At 38.9% G+C, this 16054-nt stretch overlaps 1 protein-coding gene across 3 annotated transcripts in view; it reads right to left on the bottom strand.

The window, feature by feature from the left end:
- The window catches only part of cntfr (ciliary neurotrophic factor receptor), a 246684-nt gene that overhangs the window by 35792 nt on the left and 194838 nt on the right, over positions 1–16054 (bottom strand). For all 3 annotated transcript variants that reach the window (XM_042395799.1, XM_042395797.1, XM_042395798.1), the window contains exon 5: positions 1242–1359. In XM_042395799.1, coding sequence (XP_042251733.1) covers positions 1242–1359 — 118 coding nt within the window. The remainder of the gene's footprint in view (positions 1–1241; positions 1360–16054) is intronic.

The following is a 16054-nucleotide window of genomic DNA, read 5'->3' as shown; positions in this document are numbered from 1 at the left end:
ATATTTTGAGCATTTAAGGTGCAACTACTGTTAAAATATGCCTGGACGCCCGAGGAGAGTTAGCAAGAGGTAGTTAACTACAGAGTGAAACCAAAATGATTGTATTTTTTTTTATAAGTCTCTTTCTTACAAATAAATAATCTTTTTCACATTCATTGTGGTTTTTAAACATTTTCAGTTTAAACTTTTTTACTAAACTTTCTAAAGATGGTGTTTTTCTCTCTGTTCTGCTTTGCATTTAAATTACATTACTCAGGAGCTTGGGGTTAGAAATTTTCCATCATAGACTAAAATATTAAACAATAATATGAAAACTTTTTTTTTTCCTGTGAGTGCAGGGATGTTTAAAGTTACTCTGTATTGAATAAGGAATTCCAAATATTCTACAGAAACATTTAGTTGCTTGAACCAGAAAAGTAGTTTTGTTTAAAAGAAACATTTTTTGATTGATTGAAATTTGGCTTGAAATAGTAAAAATGCATATATGATATCAAAATTGAATGTCTCGTTAAGCATCCACAAAAATCTGAGTGAAAACAAATGTTCATAACTATTAGAAAACCTAGTTTGAAAACAGCTCATTTTGCTGTTTAGACCATTTCTCAAGACTGTGTAGGTGCGGCAGATTACGTTTGGATCAAGCAGCAACCTTGGGGGCTAAAAAATAAAGCCAACGCACAAGTCCCAAAATCTGCAGTTCCTCAAACGGCTACTTCAGGTTGGCCCCAAAAGCAAGTCAATCCCCATAAACGTTGGGTATGTACTGTAACCATGGCTTAACTCCAGATTCACAGAGTATATGCGTAGCCGTTGCGATCGCTATTTCAGTGTGTTTTCAGTTCATGAAAGTTAATTTGGTTGCCTAAAAAAGTCTTGTACAGTGTTTGGTTGTCCTAAAAAACCCTCTAAGGAATGAGATGTTCAGTTTTTTCCGTTAAGTACATTTCGTTTTAATGATTTCAAACCTGTTTTTCATTAGCGAAAAATAGCATTAGCATTATCAGTTAACCATAGACTGTAAATGCACTGTGCTAACCAAGCTAGCAGCTAGCATTAGGGTCAGCTGCACCCTCTCATCCCAATATGGTCACTTCTGGCTCCAAAAATCCAAGATAGTGACGGTCAAAATGCAAGCCAAATAAAGTAGGCTTGTCAGGCTAGTTCTTTGCATGTCATAGTAATATACAGAAACATGAAAATGCACAAGTTGCACCCTCACAACACAAAACAAATGCACTTACTGAACGTCCACTTCAAAGTTGGTGGGGATGTACGTTGGGTGTATCTGGTGCCAGCTGCAGTAGAAGCCTTTAGGATAGGTGTTGGATCGACACGTGATCGTGGGCTCTCGGGGGGGAACTACAGAGAGAAAAAAAGCAAGAGAGAAGGGTTTACAGTTAGCTTCCATGTTACCAAGAACTAGGGCGAGATTGAAAAGAGACAGAGAGGAAAACGGAGATACAAGAGAGAGAGAGATCAACATATCAGAATAATACACATTAGCCTACATTAATCAAATGCCAAACAGTAGTACATAATTATATAGTTCCTCATCTAATAATTCATTCTTGATCAGGCATTTCATTAAATAAGTCGCTGCTGAAATTAAGATGTATCTGGTTATGCTTTATTTGCTTTTAATTTGTTTAGTTGTGATTGCCTTTGGATTTTTTCATCTATTATTTTTTTATACCACAAATAAATTAAAATTGGGTTCATGGTGGTGGTGGTGGTGGGTGGAGTGGGGTGTAATTAAAATCACTTAAATTTATGCAGACTCTAACAACTTCTTTTCCATTTTTTTGTATCTTTTCTATAAACCTCAAGCTCAAACAAACCCGATATTGTGAGTCAGTTTGCTTGTAAGTCTGTTTGCCCCCCCCCCCCCCCCACGCCTCCCCTAAGCTGTCAGGATGTTGAATATATAGGAAACAGTGAACGGAACACCTGCTGTAGAATATTTGTAACTGAGAACAAGCAATCTATTTAATCTAATCTAATCTATCTAATTTAAATGATTGAGAATATGAAAATGAATAGAGCCGAAGCTGATAGAGAATTGATTTGGAGAAAATTGGACGGAGCAGAGGAGGGGGAAACAAGTTTAGCTTAGGCAAGACTGAAGAAAGGAAGGATACTGGAGTGGTAGAGCAAAAGAGCAAAAGAAGAATAAAGAGGTTGGCCAGAAAAAGTGATGTTACACCAAACTCTGGCCTCCTCCAAGATTAAGGTCTTTTCTTCACAGCTAGTCAACCGGGCACTCGTCTACCACTCCCTCTTTTTCCCCACAGCTTTTAACCCTTTTACCCTTGTTATCTCTACTATATGTAATATGCAGCATATATACAGTGTGGCATCACTAAAACCAATTCCTGTGTTATTTTACTTAATAAGAATAACCTGCCACTTCTGATATTTGTGTTCTCTGTTTCCCCATTCACCTTCCTTTGGTCTTTATTTCTCTTCATCATTTTTTTTTTACAATCTGAATTGCAGCTTTTTATTTTCACATATTCAGTAGTTAGGATAGGCCCAGTATATCACTATGAAAATATGGGGCTGGCATTATTAAATACTGGATATCAGCCAGTCAGTGATATATACTCCTGATGATAACAGCTACATTTATTCATTTTAGTCAGTAATGTACACCGAGTGTTGAATAGGTGGGATGGGTTAACCTGTCTTTAAAAGCCACCAACCTATTCAGTGCGGACATGGGAAAAACTGCATGAGTTGCTTGGTAGAGCGGGATTTTTCTCCCCTGTGGGGAAAAACGATAGCTCAGATTGTTTTTGCAGAACAGTACTTCCAGGGTGTGGTCAGATAAAAAGGTAATAATTACACCCAACAATGTTAGAAAGGGGAGTCTGTCCCCTTACTTATATTTCAAATAACTTTTTCAGCTATTTGCAGTGGTTTGATAATGGTAGTGGTTCAACTCAAGGGACACTGGAGATTTCCAAAGAAATGAGTATCCTCTGTTTCACCATCACTTGGTTCAGAATATAAGTGAGCTCATGAGTTTAATGTTGCATAAAGCATAACTAATGATGTTATGATTACTTGCAGTAGATCATCATAAGCACTGATTTTGAATATTAGTTTTACTGCTGCACAGAACTGTTTGAGATGTCCTGATGGTCAAAGTCCAACCGAGACAAGAAGTTTTAATACTGGAAATAATGAATAAAGAGGAGGTAACAACACAAGTGGGAAGGGACAGAGGTACAAAAAGCAAATGAACATTTCACTGCTTTTCACATGTGAGAACATTTGATTCTGCAATGTGAAAAAAATCAGTGTTCCAACAGAGGGGCTCCTGAAAAACACGTCTCTAGTGGTAATTGTGATTTATCTCATATATCCCTATTTCTCTCATTATTTAGATGAATTTGAAGTAATAATTTTGGAAGTATTCTTCTGTAATTTTGTAATTTTAATTACTTGGTTAGTTTCTTTACCTCCGTCTGACTTTCTTGGATGCTGAAATTTTCCTCTTGGGTGAAGTCTGGGTGAAGTAATCTTTTTTTAAAATATATACTAACGATCTCTTATTGGAGATTAATTTACAATAAAACATTTTATATACTGTAGCAGCAATTATTCTCTAAGTAGTAATTATCATATCACAACATCTGTGAGCATCCTTTGTGAACGTCTCTCTCTCTCTCTCTCTCTCTCGAGATGTTTTGCGCATTTGGTCAAACACAACATGCAGTCACACACACGCCCGCAAGCGAGAGGTAGGCTTGATTGGCTGGTGTGAGGTCATTTCACTGTCACACACAATCAACTGTGTTTAAGCGGTCACCACGGCAACTAATTATCCTGTCAATAACTTCAATGATGAGGTGCCAGGGACGACATCCAATCACACTCAATTAATCACGGAGACTAATTGGGGCCATCTCGATCAATTGGCACCTCATCTGAGAGCTTCAGTCAAAGTCACAAACACACAACGTTGAACACAAACAATTGTCTGGAAGGACACACACACACACACACACACACACACACACACACACACACACACACACACGTATTGCAAGCTGGAGGTATTTCTATAGGCTTTATAGAATTAGCCATAATCAATCAAACCAGCTTATTACAAACTTGGAGAAGTTACAAGTTCAACAACAACTAAATATGACGGTGTTAGAGTAGAGAAAGCAGTGAGGGGAAAGTTAAAATATATTTTTTTTAAAAAAAGAAGGACTGGAGAGGGAATACGGTCATGAATAGGGCGAGTATGAGTGTGTGCTCAAGCCAGCCGTGTTTGGAGTGGTTTATTTGAACTCCGGAGGGTTTGCTCTTTTAATTTAGTTCATTTTGGCCAGGCGTGAGCTGTGTCAATCAAGCCACCTCTGAGACGACCGAAAGGGCAGTTCTTAGGGCTTTTCCAAGGGGACTGAGGCGCGGTTTGTTATGAGAGAGAACGTGATCTGAACCATCAATACCAAATGACCCCAGAACTCTAGGGTTTATGTGTACAAGGAGACAGATGTTGACACCTAAATGTCAGCTGTTCATCGTAGTTTGACAGCCAAGGACAAATAAAAAGATGGACTAATGCTGACACGGGTTACTAAAACTTAATCCAACGTTAAAGCTACTTGTATTTTTGAAGCCCTGGTTTATTTTGGAAAGCATCTGTTTCAACCTCGACCATAAAGGAACCCAATTAGCTATTTAGGCCATACATTACTCTATGTGTGGCGACATTGTAGCTGTATTTCTAGAGATGTGACTGTCTTTCTTTTTTATTTGCTTCAATGCAGTTCAGATATTCTTACAGCCAGCATTTAGCTGCCATTAAATGAACAATCTTGATGCACTTCATCACTGTTTTCAACATTTAGCCTTGGTGGTTAGTGCCTGGTTTGGACATGAGTGAACTTAATACCATGACACAATCAACTCAACATTTCCATAGTGATTCACAGCAAATAAAATGAGTTAATGGTTGAAATGCCAGAGGATAGGAAAAGACTCAGTGTTAGAATAGCAGAGGGAGGGTGATGAAAGAGGGAGAAAGGATTGACATGAGATAAGCAGAGGAAAAGAGAAAATATCTGAAAGGAGGAAGGCTAACGCAGGAGAAACGGAGAGGAGGTGAGAATAGACAGCATTCTTTTGTCCCATTAATAATTAATTACATATTACTAATTACCAATGTGCCCTTAAAATAAATGTCAGACTCACAACATGTACGCATGCACAATAAGACATCAAACACTGTCTATGCTTCTAATGAAAATTGAGGGAGAAACCAAAAAGATAACGCAAAAAAAAAAAAAACAGAGAACAAAGATGATATGAATATTAAAGGAAATAAAACAATAATTTAAATGAAAATGACATTTTACATGTTGTTCTTTTTATGTGAGCCAACCAGTGAGATATCACCTGAGTCACTGGCAGACAGGACACAGCTCATGCATAATTGTTATTTGAATTAGTGCGCTTTCATCATCTGGTTTGAATTGCTAAACGTTGAATGTGATTTTGGAGATGCTCTTTGTTGGCCTCATGAAACACACACCTGCATGTGTACACATTTGCGCATGCACAAGTGGTTAGAAAGGTTACTTTTAAATGGTAATAGGTCACAGACACAACTTACTGTAGACTGTGGCGCATAAATCATAATCAGACCAATGGAAAAGAAAACAAAAAAAAGAATGAAAAGGAAAAAAAGAGACATTTTCTGTTGAGAAAAACATCTTGTTTATTTTGTGTTTAAGTCTCTTTAGGCCCCATCCTACTTCTACCTGTAACATGGCTTTATTGGAGACCTTTTATTACCATGTGCAGTCAGAAAGTGTCTCTTTCACAGTCTTAGTCACAGATTTAAAATCTAAAATGTGTTAAATTTCTATGCAATGTTTCTTTATCATGGTTTTTGTGATTTTCTGTTTTTTTGTACCGTTATGATGTTGGATGTTTATGTTAAACACAGACAAAGATCCAAAACTTGAGGTGTATGTATGTAAAAATGTCAGAAGTCAAAAGCCAAGACTTCAGCCTGCTCTCGATGCTCCGTTTGCAAAGTACTACTACTACTTTCTCCTCCTGATGACGTCAGATTGTTCACACATGCCCGCAAACAGCCTTCTGTTCTGTAGTCTTTGTTGCTAAGGTTGTTGCTAAGGTTCCACAGGTTGTTTGCATTGTCCACTCGCATATTTTGGATCGGATTCGGACTTGAACATGTATTTGAGAAGTTTTCATTTTGAGTAAAGAGCTTAAAAGAAGTGAAACTACTGTTTGTTTACTTAGCCAGAAAACAAACGAGGAGTTCTGGCCAATCAGAACGGAGTGAATTCATCAGGAGGGGGAGCTTAAAAAGACAGGAGCTAAAACTGTTTCAGATAGAGGCTGAGTATATGAACTGTAAATCATGCAAAGAAATTCCAGTAGAGCCTAAGAATATAAATATAGACCTGGATATGTGCATGATACATCCTCTTTAAGTTACAGTGAAATGGCAAATACCCTGTAGAGCATCTTTTGTAAAGTATTTCTACAGTAAGTGAAACAGAATATGTGGGGACATAATTGAAGGATTTCATTTGGCATAGTGACATAGTGAGCATTAAGTCTCTGGAGAATCACAGCGATGGGGAGTTTTAAAGGAGCCTTCCCCCTCATCTCCCTCACCGCTGGGTGTTAGCTCAGGAGGCAGGGAAAAAGGGAGAAACTTTTATGTTTTAGAGGAGAGGGAAGAAGACATATATTGATATATAAAGTTTTTTGACATATATTTGACATATAGAAATACATACTGCAGCAAAATATATGATAAAGACGTAGGACAAACATTTCCTGGAGCCAAGCAGACCACCAGAACAAACCTCAATTTTAAATCCATTAGATTACATAATCAAAGTCCTGATGTAGTTAGTAGAGCACTGTGGCGGCTTTTCTATTTTTTGATGACCTTGTTCTAAATAAATTGATAAGAGCAGCTAACAGCTTGTTTATAGTTCTCTCTCTCTTTCATAGAAAGTCATACTCTCTCTTCTTCTGTCCCATTATTCTAAACCTGTCACACAAAAATTCTGGGTCTCCCAAAAGAGGATCCTTGTCACAGGAGGGCATGCACACATACACACACACACACACACAGAAATGTGATGAGGGACAATGACATCCAGTGGCCTGGTTGCTAGGCTGCAGACGCTGTAGTATTTGCTATTTGGTTGTGTTAGCAGCCTCCCTGTTGCTTTGTGTGAGTGTGTGTGTGTGTTCATATGCATCCCTATGTGTGTGTGTGTGTGTGTGTTCACATTCATGTCGTTCAGTGCTTGTGTGTGTTGGTAATGGATTCTCTTGCTATGACAACAAAGATGAATGCCTTTCCTTCCCTTGTTGCAATTTCTCCATTCATTCGCTCTTTTATAAAAAAAAAAAAAAAAAGTCCGGGCTTATGATATTCAAATATTTTGGAGCCTCCACAAAAAAAACCCCAAAAAACACTAAATTACCAACCTTTCGAGGGTCAAAATGTCTATTCATGCTGCCCTTGATTCAGTTTTTAAATTCATGGAATCAATTTTGACAAAAATAATGTTTGCTGAATAAAGTTAAGTGCCAGAATAACAAACCAAGGGTCCTGAGAATAGCAAACAAACCCATCCATCTACCCATCTATCCGTCTATGTAGAATACGTCTATCACGCACAAAATCACATTTTTCATATTAGACATTCTACTGGGAAGAACTGAATCCTCTCGGAGCCTGTGCTGCTCTGAATGGCATAACTTGTTTAGGCATATGGCTTTGGTCTCTGCTTGACTCGGCCTGCCAATGCTGGGCTCACTGCATTTTAGATTAGCTTAGTCATGCGTCATGGGAGAAACAGGAATGTAAATAAAAACTGTAGGACAAAGTCATAGAAAGAGAGACAGAGACGCTGTGGTGCCTTTTTGTCCAGACCAGCTGTCGTGGCTAACGGTAATGAAATTGTGGTGTAATATTTTTATCCGGCGCTCTGAAGATATCCTGCAGCGTGTATGCACATGTGAGTGTGTGTGTGTGTGTGTGTGACAGTATGCCGTTAGACTATGTGTACTGTAATGTGAATATGCAATTTTTACATATACACATAATGGAAAAATGCATGCATTTGTGGATATTGAGCTATTTGTTTGTCCGTACAGGATATGCACATGACTGTCTCTTTAAAAAAAAGGGTTTGTGTATCTCTGCGCTGAGTTATGAGAAGTGTATTAAAAGAGTGCCTTTAATCCACTTAACATACAGTTTCCTCTATTTGTTTTTAAGTAGCTTAGCTTTGCTTGTACAGCACATCACTTTATATAAATTTGAGGAGCATATTTGGTATGTTTGGAAAATTTTGGATCTCTAAATTCGATTTAAAGTGCAGTAAAAAAACAATCTAATAAAAAACACAGATATCAGAAACTGTAAAAGAAAGAGCTTGTGTGTTCTTTATGTGTGTGTGTGTGTGTGTGTGTGTGTGTGTGAGTGGGTGTGCTCTTTATTGCAATTCTATTTGATTATACAGAACTTCCAGTCTAGTTTATACAATCACCGAGATTAACTTACTGACTCAACGCGGAGGAATTGAAACACATGCATATGCACACTGAGCTCTCTTTTGCTTCTTTTCTAGTTTTATTCTGTATCTATCTTTTCTTTTTTTTTTTAATCCTCCCATCCACTCTCTTTCTCTCATAGTCACTGGTCCAGAGCTGCTCCTCAACATGAGGGAGTGAATAGGGGAGCGGCGAGTACACACACACACACACACACACACACACACACACTGCACAAAACAATGATGCACTGGCATTCAAGGAATGTCTCTGGGCCAATTGGAAACAGCCGTGTGTGAGAGATGAATGAATGAAAGGAGGATGAATACCTTATGAGAGCATCAGGAGTTGATAAGTGAGACGCAGAGAGACAAAGGTAGAGAGAAAAGCAGCTAGTGGGACTTAAGAGGACAAACTGAGATGTGTAGCATGATAAAAAGAGAAATTATCTGTTAAATTATGCTTTTCTATTCCTGAAAATCATGGCCAAACCCGCAAAAATAAGATTGAAGCTGTAATAAACTCGAGTTATCCTTTAAAAAGACTGAAGAGAGGTAAAAATGAAAGGAGATGTTGACAGCTTTCCATTGACCTCAGAAGCTCTGGAGGTCAGACGCAGGAAGACGACCATTATACCTGGACACTTAGATTACCTCCCGGCATGTCTCTCGCTCTCTCTCTCACACACATGCACTCACTTAGCCAGCTGACATCACAGATCTCGCTCAAAGCTTGGAAATCACGGCTCGTGTTTCACAGGAAATAAAACAAGATTCTCGAGCAGCTTCACGCGTATAAACACAATCTCACCTCAAGCTCTTACGATCAAATTGTTTGGACGTTTCAACTGCTCCCTTCCTGATGCAAAACCTCTGATGGTAAAAAGGTGCAATGAGAATGACAGAATAGGCCTCATGACCACTGATTCACTTTATAATACACTCAATACTCGCTGGGTGTATAAATCTGTTTTTTAAGATGATAATGATGGAAAGTTTTCATTCCAAAAAAGTGCTTAGCCAGTAATTATTACGTAAGGTTGATGGTTTATTGAATATGGAATATTTCAGTAAAAAAGAAGGTTGCAAAATCCAAATTTCAACATGGGAATCTGAATTTCTTTGTTTGTTGAGAGACAAGTAAAAATACTACTATTACCTCTTAGCAGGAGAGCAAATTCTTTCACAGCCCCCTTCCCACGTATCTCTAGTTCCCTTTTTCTCTGTCAGTCCCAACCATTTTTAACCAGTTCCATTCATTTTCTGCTCCATTCTCTCTTTTTCTGTGCTGTTCAGTTGTCGTGGTTATGACTGTGCAGGCGGAGAGGGCTGGTGTATAGAGTAACAGAAAACAAAGGAAACATCACAAAGCCAAAAACTCTGTCAGAAGTCAGATGGATTAGGAATTCCAGGCAAAGACATATATTGCATTGTAAAATGATTAACGTTTTATTCATATTTGTATGTGGTTTGGTCATGAGTGTGCCTAACTTGCCTCAGACCTCTTCAGAAACTACTGTAGTAGCATAGAATCTAGAAGCTTATGAAAGGCCGGCATTCCTTTCATGCTACTTCATTCTAACCATATTTCATTATTATTTATCTTGACAGCACAGTGAAGATTGCCAGGAAAGTTGGGAAACAGCATAGTGCCACTCATGAGTGATTTGTTCATTTAAAAGTAATCTTCTTAGAGAAACTGGGATTTTAACTTTTCAAGCTGTGACCTCACATGCCTGGACCCTTCGCCACACTTTATTTCAGTTCTCTTTAGTCGCTGCATTACTGCCACAAGAAAGGTCTGGCATAAGCCATCGCAAGGACAAATGGAGGCAGTAAAATAAAGTCCACTGAGAAGTTTTGTGTTTTTCTGATACTTAACTGATCTCCAAGGAGAAATCAGTCTTTTCGCTTTAAGGATCAAGTGGTCTTACACTCTTTAGAGCGGTGCCTGGTTGAGGATTAATTGCTTTTGTCAGGGACACTGCAGCAGGTCAAACACTTGAGTCTGGGACAGTGTCCCACTGTAAGTAATCTAGGAGGGCCCTCAAAAACTAAGGTATCAACAGTCATCATCTTTCTTTTTCGAAGTTGAAGATAGAGGGCAGACCAATTATTTCACTCTGCTCATCTCTTGCTGTATATCTGAACAACTCACCAACCACTTTTTTGTGTCAGGAGTGGGTCAAATTATCAGCACTTTGTTCATAGCCCTTTACTGTACTTTATACTGAGAGAAAGTGGGAGGTAAAGTACATCACATTCCATCGCAGGAAGTCTTGTCAGTATTACTAAGCAATAGGTGGCGTTTTACTGCGCAAAACTGAAATTTGAATGTGTTAAAGCTGTGTTGAGTCGTCTCTAGTCTCACTAAGAGGTAAAGCTCTATGTCACCATGGCAATAATAACCTGAGGCTCTGTCACTGCTGCGACAATTGCTTCTCAGCTGCAGTGTCCATGATGGTGAAATGAGTGACAAGCCGGGATTGACCAATCAGAGGTGTCAGTCTGCCAAATGCGCAAACAGCTAACTGCCATCACTCACACAGAGAGAAAGAGAGATGAGACAGGCAGGTAACAACCGAATCCCCAACGATGGAATTGACACAGCTGACTCCTTTTAAATTTAGCTGTCAAATTCAAAGCTGGACAGAAAGACAGACAGAGAGACGGAGAGACAGACAGGGAGAGAGAGACAGACAGAGAGAAATCGAGTGTCTGGCCTGTAAAGCTTGAGGCCATCATTGTGAATTCAGCCAGCTGCTTTGTGCAGGAGCACTATGTGCTGTCTTTTTATATATACCATGTTCTCTTTACGGAGTTATGAAAGGTGTCACATTACTGTGGAGGCACAAAGGCTCATTCTGCACAGTCTGAAACCCTTAGATACACATATATACTGATAGAGAAAGGGCAAACAGGCAGCTGCACGCACACCGTGACTGCCTGTAAGAAAGAAAGCAGGGCAGAGCACACACACACACACTGATAAAAAGAGAGACAGTCTTTTAGCAGTTCTGCACACCTTGGGGCGACGGCAGTGATGCTAGGTAATACTGTAATGTTATTCTAATGGAATGTTTTTACAGAGACTTAAAGCTACATGGTTTCTATCAGGTCCTCCACACACCAGCTGTGCACTAGCTGATCTAACCCAGGCCTCCTGTCAGCCAAGCTGGAAGATCTCAACTCTTGGCAACATCAGTGAAAAATAGAACTGACTGCAAAACATGAGACCATCACCTCAGTGGGATCCACAAGAAATGGCTAATATAATATCAGTTCCGTTTACATAATGACATAGAGCTGAGTAACAATTCAAATTAAATTTAGATTTGGCAGTTTTTCGGTGGATATGCTGGTTCCACAGACTCAACCTGGATCTACAGGGGAAGATCAAGATTTTGCCTCAGCTGCTACAAGCAGGCTCTGTCAACAGACTACTGCCTGAATTAGGGCTAGGCAAGTAGTAATTATAATCAATTGACTTGCAGTAGTATCATATCATGATAAAACAGTTGGCTTTACGCATGAATGATTCCAAGCAAACTGTAATTAAAAACAAACTAAGTTAGCAATTGAAGGTTGTGTGTTATACATTTCAAGGGTTGTGTCTGATGTAAAGTATAACAGTGGAACAGCTTTGGATACATATGTCCATACTATATGTATCAATTCAAAATCTACACAAAAGAATATCAGTGGGAAATGTAAGTTGTGACCAGGTCAGAATCACCTGTCCAAGGCAGCAAAATAGAGTAAAGAAACCAAAACATTACACGGTGTGGTAGCTCATCATAACACACATTGTTAAAGGCAAGTCTTGACATTGTAGAATCATTCTAAATTACATGATGTAAGGGAATTAGGATTCATTCTTCTCCTGTACTGTTTATACAGTGTCAAAATTTTATGTGACCTTTTTACCCCACCGTTGTTAATGTCACCTCAACCCAGAGTAGAATGACCTGGTCACTGTGCACCACAGATACGATTTATTGCTTGTCAACAAAGTGCAAGCTTCACAGGGAGGAAATGACAGCGTGAAGAATAAAGGATGCATCCCATCTGCAGTAGTACACAGCAGCGTCTCCTTTTTTGTACGATTCCAAAGCAGATAGCGTAATCGTAAAATTAAATTCCCTCATCCTTGAGGGAAAATGTCTCTATATTTCCTGAAGGCAAGAGTGGGCATGGGGGAAGGCTGGATTGAGGCAATAAAGCAAGATGGACTCGGTCTACATGGTTCAATGAAGGAACAAACAGTGATTCATTCCCTCAGCAGCATTTTGGCACCGGTGCAACCACAACAGGATGCTCTTATCGCACCTATCCTCATTCCTTTGAATCATGTTTGGATTCAACAGCAAAGAAACACAAACATCAAGCTGATGCCTCGAGTTTGGAGTATAAACCCGAATCAGAGTGATGGGTTTAAGTGATGCATACTTTTCCTAGAACATTTTTTCCCTTTCTTTTATTCCTCTGACTTCAGCCAACTCCACCCCCTGAAGTCAATTTTGTGATAACAAAGTGGAAACTTTGAGAGGAAATCTGAGCGTAACACACCAGCATAAAACATAAAAAAATAAAAACGAGCTTTTTTCTTTCTTCCCTGAATAATTTATAACATGAATCAACTTGACTGAATCCTAGAGACAGTTGTTCCTAACCTTCTTGGCTCGTGACCCTTGAAAGTGAAGTTCACTGGAGAACCCCTTGTCACTGAGTAAAAGTATGAAAAAGGTAAAAAAAAACAAAAAAAAAAAACAACCATAATTTGTATACTTTGCATATGTTTTTACACTTTTCTGTCTTATAACCATCATGTGATTCCTCAGATTTATCTCATAGCATCCCGACCCCCAGGTTGGGAACCACTGCTATAGGAGTAAGCTAGAATTGCTCTGCTTGTTTTCCTGTTCATGTCTGCCGCTATACATGACACAAAACTGATTCATTTATTTAGATGCATGTACTGCATTCTGTTGATTAATTCTGATAAGAATACACACAGTAAAATGTAGCCTGAGCTTATCATTTCCACTGTGGTTTTGGATGATTGTCCTCAATTTAAAGATCACTGTTGTAGGGTTATTTTTGCTGAGTATATCACATAAAGATCAATAGTTTCTCTCTTTCAGAGTAAGAAAGAAAGGCTGGAGGCAGGGGAGAGTACACTGTGGATCTTCTCTTTATTTCAGTCTCTTTATGTGTCCCCTTTCTGTCCCTTTTTTATATGTGTTTCTCTTGCTTTTTTCCCTCCTAATCATCCTTTTTCATCACTCTCCCTCTCTTTCTTTCACTTCCTCCCACCCTGTTTTTTTGTAGTGGTGGTATCACGGGTATCAACCACGCTCTACCTCAACCGTCATGACCTGCATGATCATTAGTTGATTACAGCAGCTTTATTGGCACTGGGTGTCTCAACTATATTTCAATCAGGAGAGACAGTGAATGAAGTAAAGATAATTGTTTATCATAACAGATGATGTAGTGGTAATTAAGTTTTGGTCAAGAAAGTCTTTGGCGCTTAGACTCTATGAGGTGATTTTTAATCGAAGGGCATCATCCCTGAGCAGCAGCGTAATAAATCCTCCTGTGAAGTCCAGACACTGGTGGTTGATCACTTCTGCTGAGACAGATAGGCTGATGAGGCTGATGAAGACATGAAACTGATGAATCTGCAAAGACTAAGCGGTGACGGGGAGTTGGAGGGGTGCGCATAATAGCAGTACGAACGCACTAAAGGCGGAGAGATAAACATATTTAAAAAGACGGCAGCAAGATGATAGGCTAACAATGGAGGTGTGTTGCTGCGCTATTGGATAGATGTGAACAGCTGATGTGAACAACTGATAGCTCAATTGACAACCCCAGACAATGACATTAAGGGAAATTATGAGTTTGCAGGCCTATGGAGTCTAAAGGCCTATGGAAAAGGGAAAAGATAGTCTTCTTGACTGAACTTTCGCTTAAGCTCCATTACAGGACTTGGCAACCTGTCATTACATTTTATCAGCCAAGCTGTTTTTTAATGGTGTTGAACTGGTGAATCATTTGTGATTGCGTGAGTGTGTGTCATCTTGAAAACATTCCAGTTTTCCTCGCAGAAACGTTTATTCCGTCCAGGTATTCCATTTTACAGAGAGAAATCTACTAAGATGTGGGAATAAAACCATTAAGGGAGAGAGGCAAGCAGACGGTGAGGGAGACGGTTGGGGGGGGGGGGGGGGGGTTGAGGGGATTGGGTCAGAGATTAAAAGCAAAGAACAGAGCAAAAAAGAAAGAAAAAAAAGAAAGCGAATGGGCGAGAGAAAGAAAAAGAGGATAAATGACACTCATTGTTCCTTCCTCTTGCTGTCAGTTCTCAGTAATGCTAATCATTAGGCTAATCTGACAGGATGGTACACACACACTCACATACATACGCACGCACACACACACACACACACCATGTCCCCTACCCCCCCCATGTTGCATTCCAGTGCCCAGTGTCAATGAGAGGGAACCGCCACATTACATGGCTGTTTGTTCTCTTTGTGTGCTTGCCCGCAATGCTATTAGAACTAGGGACTATGTGTGTGCGCACATTTGGACGTATTTGGAAGTATTTTTTTCTTTAATAGATGATTAATTCCAATCAAGAGTAAATATATGATGAAGTCGCGGTTTTGAAACATGTTTTTGTGGAAGAATCCTACCGACTACCCGCAGACCCCAGAGGTTTACTTTTTCTCATATCTCACAGGTGCTTTATTATTCCATTCCAATTTTTTTATGACTTTATCAATCAGTTTGTTCCTAATGACTTCATATCATTGTTTTCTGTTTCTCTTTTAATTAGTGCTTTCTAAAAATACCAATATTTTGGGTTCCTGGGGGACCCCAGTCAAAAGCAGCCAATTCCACCTATGCAGTTTTAATAGATGGAACTAATTCAAAGCATCACACACTATCAAGGGAGGTAGGAGCAATCTGTCAGTCATTTTGAAGGCTTTGTGGAAAGACAGTACTTGGGATAAAAGCTGCAATTTGTATTAAAAGAACGGTAAATATTTTCGTTTCACTTAATATGCAAATTAACTGTAACTTTCCTAAAATAATAATAATCTGTGTTTTTTTTCCCAGATGACATTAATTATATAACTAATACTGTTTTGAGAAGAAATAAGTTAACATTTGCTATGATGATTGTTTCTTACAGTAGTTTATTCAACCCATTCGGTATGTTGGTAGGATAAGGGTTAAAAAAAAAAACCACACACACACACACACACAAAAAACTATATTTTTGCCAGGTTTAATGACACCATGTTCTCTTGTTTCCATGAAGAGACAGCAGCTGCAGTTACTCCATCATGTGAATTTGATTAAAAGCAGACTGAAATCAAACATATTGCTCTACTTCTGGCTTTGTTTTAATAAAGGAAGTTCTTAGATTTAAAACATATTTTTTCATTCTGAGATTTACTATCATACCATTT

Source organism: Thunnus maccoyii, chromosome 19 (assembly GCF_910596095.1).
Source record: "Thunnus maccoyii chromosome 19, fThuMac1.1, whole genome shotgun sequence".
Classification (NCBI taxonomy): domain Eukaryota; kingdom Metazoa; phylum Chordata; class Actinopteri; order Scombriformes; family Scombridae; genus Thunnus; species Thunnus maccoyii.
This window is presented reverse-complemented; position numbering and strand designations above follow the sequence as displayed.